Below are 7,121 nucleotides of genomic sequence, written 5' to 3'. Positions count from 1 at the left end.
TCAGGAGGAACTGCTTCAGTCTTGTGTGTACTCCACAGAAGCACAGTGAACTTTATTTAATGCTGGTGTGCATCAGATGATTTGAGGACCTTTGATGGAAAGAACCCTTGGAAAATATTTTGCTTAAATTTTAATTTTTTGGGTTTTCTCTTGCACTTCTGTTTTTATTAAAAATAAATTGAAGGAAAGTGCCAAGAAGTAGACTTTGTTCTATTAAGAGTCAGAATTGTTTCTGTGAAAGGAAAGATGATGATCACGCTTTTGGAAGAGGTATTGTCAAGCTTATTTACCCAGTGGAAAGAGGATTTGTTCTAGATGTGTTCTGGCAAATAATAGCAGTAATCCAGCAGAAAAGAGTAGACTATTGCAAACTATACAACTAAGCCAACAAGTGTGCCTGTTTACCTCATCTGCTGAACAGTCATTTGGTAGAATGGCCCAAGAGTTCTTGCACCCACTTTCCAGAGCTGAAATAGGACTTTTTTTTAACAGATGGTATTTAAATGAAATGGTTCGTTTTGAGACTGTAGCTCTTGATCTGCCATTTTATGGAAAGCAATACTTTAGGATGTTGTCTGTGTGGTAGGAATGATGGCCTGGTGGGCAAAGCTGGGGGTAGTAATCATGAGACTGACTATTGTTTTGGCCCTGTCATTTATCTCCTGTGAGTCCTCAAGCAACTTAACTCACACCTCAGTTTCCTCTCTGCAAATAAGATATAATATTTCTCTACTTTTCTAAGAGTAGCGAGGATAAAGTGCAGTGAGAGATTGCGAGGCATGATGAAGTGTCGTGTGCATTAAAGACCTAAGTGGGTCTTAGTTGACTCATCTTCGTGCTTCAGATTTTGACTTCAGGATGCTTTGTGGAAGAGAATGAATAGGAAGAACAACGGTCTGGTCTGGCTGAATGAATGTGGAAGCCTTTATGATAATGCTTTTATTCTAGCCACATTCAACAACACGTTTTCCTCCTCTGTTTAATCAGTCCTATCTTATAATTTCTGTTGCAACTGTTGCTATGATATTCTCTATTAACTGCTTCTTTATTAACAGAGCTACTCATCCTCTTGCTACTCGAGTGTTTGCAGTAACAGACCTTTTGTCTGCCAGACCAGAGAACCACTTCTCCTGGAGCACGTCACTGGTTTCCCACCAGGGGTTTCCCACTGGTTTCACACTTGCATGCTGGTTTGGATGCCTTGCGTTACACCTAGCTGGAGGCTATCTCTGCCTTAGTTAAAAGGGTGGCAATATGACTGCAGCTCTGCACAGACGACCGCTTTCTTGTCCCAGCTGGGGTTCTCTGTGTGTGTGAAGGGGGAGATGATCAAGTGTTTGGGGCAGGGACATCAGCGACTTTGTTCCAGCTAGAGGTGGGGACTAATATGTGGGTCTAACGCTACCTGTACGGTTGTCTTAGTTTTCCTGTGTAATTTATCCCATGCTTTTTATGCTTTGTTTTCTTTTCTGAAATAGAAATCACACAGTGCCGTGGACAAGTGTTGTGTGTTGTTGTGTATCTCGTGCATCTAGCAAGATGATGATCCTGAGTCATTGCTGTAGAACAAAACCATTTCTTATATGCACTGAGCTTTCCAGCTGTTCCGTAGAATCACATCAGCACAATCAATTTAAGCATTGATGGAGTAGGGTTTGTTATTACAGCTGTTGCATGAAAACAAAAAAACTCAGTGCTGCATTTCATATTTGTACACTGTTGCTTGCTTATGCTTCAGTGCAGTCTTTGATGCTGCAAGTATTTTTTCCTAGTAGCTGTGAGGTGCCTCCGGAGGCTGTATCTCTTGCTAAGAGCTTGTTTCTTTCAAATTTTGAAAGTGGGGATGGTGGGATACTTGGTGAAAGAGGAAGTTGTTGTTTTTCTAGGAGCTTGCTTTTTTTTTTTTTTTGAAAGGCAGACTCTTCCCTACTTCCCGCTTCTCAGAACATCCAGTTTATTTAATTGAGTTAGAGACATCATATGCTCTCTAATAGATTTTTTGTAAAATTGAAGTCTGAACAGTAGCTTCCTGTATGACAGAGAGTTTCCAATGGTAAGATGGGCAAATTACGTTCTTCAAAGGGAAATCTGAATATGAAATAAGCGAAGATAATGAATGATGAGACATGCTTTTCTAACGGTCATTTTTTCAATGTAACTTTGGGTATACTGCAGGTATCTGTGATGTAATATAAATATTATTTAATATCTCATGTTTAACAAACTAATATTTTTAATACTGTAACTATGTTCTTTACTGTCTTAATGGTTTTTTAAAAAATAATCCATATATATATAAATCATAACTCTTGCATGGAATGAAAATATGGGAGTAGAATTTTATATTAATTTATTTCTAGTCGTTTTCCTGCTTCTTAATGAATTTGGATGGCTCAGAGTGAAAACTTTTTAAGTTCTGAGCAGTTGGGGCAGATTATAGTTCAGGAGTAGGTTATGTTCACAAAGCTTTACCGTTATGTAGCGGGGAAATGTCTCATTTGGCATAATCTTTTTGTAAAACATGTTTGTAAAACTATTCTGAAGGTGTTTTTCACTGCTCTCTCATAAGCAACGCAATAAGAAAAATATATTTAATTTTCTTTCTCATCTGTATGCATTATGACGAGGGAACAGTTTCAGATTTTTGAGAGCTTACTAGGAATGCAGACTAAGTAAACGGTAGCTGTGTTGAAAGCATCCCGTTTTGTGCAAGATGGGAAGTGAGTCACTGAGTCCAGGTCCCCTACCATTATGGGAATGACATCATATAATTCCTCATAAGATTCCTTTTATTCTCGTTTTTTTTCTTAATCAGGAGAACTCCTGGTGATGTTTTCCCACTCAGCCATGTCAGAAAATGTTTATTCATTCCCTTTTTCATCTTTTTTCTTTTTCTGAAAAGAACCAACTGAAAATGTCTCAGAATCCTGACAAGCCACATTCAAGTGAAGAAAAGTTGAGTGGTTTGGAGGATGGTCAAGAGGAGAGCTTGGACAACCCGGATCAGTCTATCAGAAAAAGAATACGACAGAGTGCTCCAGGGTCACACAGAGATGATACACCGAAGTGTAAGCAAAACTGCTTTATTAAAAAAAAAAAAAAAGTAAAGTCTATAATTTTTTTGGTGGAGACAATCATGGCGTTTTATAGCATTCTGTGCAAGTTTGACTGTTTTGCAATTAAATGTTGTGTGACTCCTGATCACTTGCTTTTAAACTGTTTGTAACACCTTTCTCCCCGTTTTGTTTTAGTATTTAATTGTTCACAATAACCATGTTGCTTTGAGCCACAGATATCTTAGATACCTTTGTGTGTCTGCACTCATGGAAAGGATGAGCACTACTCCAGTACGTTCTAGCTAAACTGTTGCTGCTGTTTGCATTATCAGCTGAACCTTCTGGATTGTTGCAGCCGCTGTTTCTCTGCATGGCAAGGAAGGCTGTTACCAACAAAGTAATGTCCTGTCACCCCCCTCCCAATACAGATGGCAAGTTGTATATTTAATCCCAGTATTACTTCTAGTGTCAAGCAGGACTGCATATTTTAAGTTTATTCCTAGGGCATTTTTTTCTTTGTCATTCTGCTTTTAACATGAGAAGCTGGATGCAATATGGCTACCAATTATTTCTGGCAAATCTATAGATTCCAAGGGGAAGTTTTCTGGTCCCAGGGATTCAATTCAAAGAGGCAGAATTGCTCAGATAACTAGTTCTTTATTTCTGTAGAGAGTGTCTCAACATCTAACATTTTATTTGTTGCATTCTTTTTATTTTTTAATAGTGTTCATTATTACTTGAGGTTTAGTGTTGTGTTTAGTGTCCTGTTACACAGAGGAGATGCTCCAAGGGAGTTTATGTTCTTGCGTCTTGCTGGTTGCCTGATAGGAAACATGGTGTGTGTATGGAGAGAGGCTGTGAACACACGAAAGGAAAATGCACAGCACAGTCTTGCACTGCATTGTACTACAAAGACGATGTCGGTCTCAAGCCCTCCCCTCTCGTAAGGGAGCAGCTGTAATGTGAGAATGAAGTAACATGATTTAAGAGCGTTCTTTGGTAAATGAAAGAATCTTAGCTTTTAGTGCATCCACTGCTAGAGTGAAGTCATTTGGCAGTCGGACAAGAGCACTCTCATTCAGCTGTGAACTTTGTTGTCCTGCTAGTTCTTCTCAGAATATCAATCCTTGCTGTGTTCCCAGAGTTACTGTGCAAGATTAAGCTCCAAGCAGAAGGAAATAAGGGTTTAAAAGCGCTGCATAAACAGAGCAAGATATTAATGAAAAATTAGCACATTGGAACCATACTGTATATACTTGGAACAGCTTTGAATGGCAGACAGGTGATGGACAGTTACTTTTAAAGGACCTTTTCTATGTTACTAGCTTAAGTCCAATCAAACTGGATTATCAAATGAGGCAGACATGATAGTTTGCCTAAAACATATCTCAGTGAACCCGGCCTATGAAGATCCCTGGTTGGTTTCTTTCATTTTGAGAATTAGTATGTTGTTCCTATGCCCGGACTGTAGTTGAAGTGAATGAACTATAGAGAGAAATCGATCCATTAGGGCAATTCTGTTGTGGCTCTTTTCCCCCCTTCTGCTCCGCTAGATGTTTTCTGGAGGAGCCGAGCTGAACCTTGCCATTCTTGTCTGCCTCACCTGAGGACACTAACGATCTAGCTTTCTCCTTTTTCTCAAATACCTGGACCAGGGAAAAGCTGTGGTGCTTCTCCTAACTTTTGGCAAGGCATTTCAGGGCACCCACACGCACTGCCTGCACTGATGCTAGCACAGCTAGGAGGAATCTTTACCACAAAGAATCAGTGGCAACAGGTTTCAGTTGGGGATGAGATTACTCCCCTAACCAGTATGGCCTGCACCTTTGTCACCTTCTCTGCCTTTATGTTGACTTGTTTTTAGGGCTGTGACACTTCCTGCACTACAGCAATGCCAGTAGTGTCCTAGGAGGATGTTATGTAGTCCAGAACAATTAGGAGCTGTAATTCCCACTGCATCCAGGCAGCAAATTAAGTTTTCTGAAACTGTCCCTGTCCCTCTTCTACCTTCTAGATTTCTGCAGTCAGTCACTACCTTTGTCTCCTGCCTAATGAAAACTGGCCTGTTTTTTCAGGTTTGGCGCCTCCTCCTACTCGCTTGTATGCCCCAGGGCCCAATTTGAAGCTGCTTGTTCATCCTTGTCAGTCCCAGATGCCTGCCAGAGGAAGAAGTCTTAGGCATTGGTGCTGGGACTAGGTCTTGACGTCCTTTGTCACTTGGATGATGGCCTGTGGGGAAAAAGTTTGGAGGAGTGCCAGTTGCACTGGAAGTAGCGAGAATAATTAGCTACTAGTATGTTACTGCTTAATGTTAATGGTGATTTGTTTGCCGACTGCTTTAGAGATGAAGTCTCTTCCCTGAAAAATATAAAACTGAAGTGGCAACATCTGCACAATATTTGGGGGAATAGTGCAGTGAAAATACTAGTATTTTTAATGATTTCTTCCTACAGTATGGAGAAAGATGATGTTAAGCAATCCTAAAGAAGTGGGGTTTTGGGTGCGAGGTTTGTTTTTATTTTTTAGAAGAGCTTGATGGAACTTGGAAGCAATTGACATACTGAGCCCAGAATATCACCTTGGGTTCACTCCTTTGTTTCCTGTAATACTCCAAACCTGTGTCATCCGCCAGCTGGGAAGAGGAAGGGAAGGAAAGGAGAAGAATCTTCAGATGATACTGTCTTTTGGCCCTCTGTACTGTCAAGAAGGTGGAAAGGGTCCAAAAGTATTAGCAGACTTTTTTCCACAGACTTTTATCGATAACTGTCTGACAGTTTAATTTCTGTTGCAGCTAGTCCTCCTCGTCCTGTGTCAATAGAAGAGCTCATGGAAACAGCTAAGGGAGTAACCAACATGGCATTAGCACATGAAATTGTTGTTAATGGAGACTTCCAGATAAAACCAGCTGAATTACCAGAACACAGGTAAGATTGTTACCAGATACATAAATTAAATTTGCATTTGTAGAACTGCAGAACAGCTCTAGTGGATCAGGTAAAGGCTCTGGCTGGTATCTTGTCTGGCAGTGCCTGACACAAGATAGGAAAGAGCATAAGAAGAAGAAGAATGTAAGCATGCAGTTCTGCTTCCTCAGAAATGTGTGTGCATGAAAGTTGAACCTCTTGGAGTAATTGTTTGGGCATGTGTGGTGCGATTCCCACTGTGGTGTGGTTTCTGTTGGTGTCCCCTTGTCCCAGGAGCCTGAGACTGCAGTCTTCTGAATACCCAAGTCTAGCTGCAGATGCAGGTAGTGCGCTCAGCATCTTTTAAGCTTTCACTGCCTGTGGGAGTAAGATGAAACTGATCATTTTAGCTTTTTCTGAGCCTAGTGTCTGTTTCTCCAGGGACTTTTTGGGGAAGAGATTCTTACGTTTTATTAGGTTAGTCCTTTCTCCTTTTAAGTTTGAAGTCTTTCCTTCTCTTTCTGACCTAACAGTAATTCTATCCCCCACTGAGAGGGGAGAGGGAGAACAGAAGCGGCCTTCATGTCTGGTCGCATATTGGCCCGCCTAGCTGACCCAGTCCTATTGACAGATGCTTCATCTGCTGTTCCTTTTTCTTTCACATGCAGAGAGATGTGGCTGACAATGAGTTTCCTGGGTTAATTTCTGAAAGTTGAGCGTGTACTTCATGGAAGAAACTTGGTCCACATTGGAACCGGTGTTGTCTGTAGGTGTCTCCGTTTGAGAGAGACCCCAGAGCACATTACCTTCATGGGTGCTGCAGGAGAATGTGCTACGGGTGGCGCTTAGGAGACTGGCATTGGTTTTCCTTATAGAAAGTGGTCATACTGAGACAAAAGGTCTGATGCCCATCTCCACCAAAACAAGGTGACGGTGGTTCTCATTAGCGTTAGTAATGAGAGGATGTTGCTCGGAACTAGAATCGTCCCTGACTGAAAAGGCAGTAATGGGAACAGTCTCATCTTCCCTTCTCACCTGGACTATTCCTGTCTTTCCAGCTCTGGCACCAGCTTATTATACCAGTGGTGTTTTATTAATGGCTGTGGACTGCTAAACAACAGTAACAGAAGAAAACGTGCTCATGCTATTAAATACACTGAAC

The 7,121-nt window shown here is 41.1% G+C and overlaps 1 protein-coding gene across 1 annotated transcript in view; it reads left to right on the top strand.

Annotated features, from left to right (window-relative positions):
• Window positions 1–2,907: 2,907 nt before the first annotated feature.
• The window catches only part of TCP11L1 (t-complex 11, testis-specific-like 1), a 14,220-nt gene continuing 10,006 nt past the window's right edge, over window positions 2,908–7,121 (top strand). The window contains exons 1-2 of the mRNA XM_009334500.1: window positions 2,908–3,068; window positions 5,848–5,980. Of these exons, the coding sequence (XP_009332775.1) occupies window positions 2,915–3,068; window positions 5,848–5,980 (287 nt within the window). The 5' untranslated portion in view covers window positions 2,908–2,914. The remainder of the gene's footprint in view (window positions 3,069–5,847; window positions 5,981–7,121) is intronic.

This window comes from Pygoscelis adeliae, unplaced genomic scaffold (assembly GCF_000699105.1).
Source record: "Pygoscelis adeliae isolate BGI_AS28 unplaced genomic scaffold, ASM69910v1 Scaffold171, whole genome shotgun sequence".
Taxonomy (NCBI): Eukaryota; Metazoa; Chordata; class Aves; order Sphenisciformes; family Spheniscidae; genus Pygoscelis; species Pygoscelis adeliae.
Note: the sequence above shows the minus strand (reverse complement) of the source record. Positions and strands in the feature narration are given on the sequence as shown.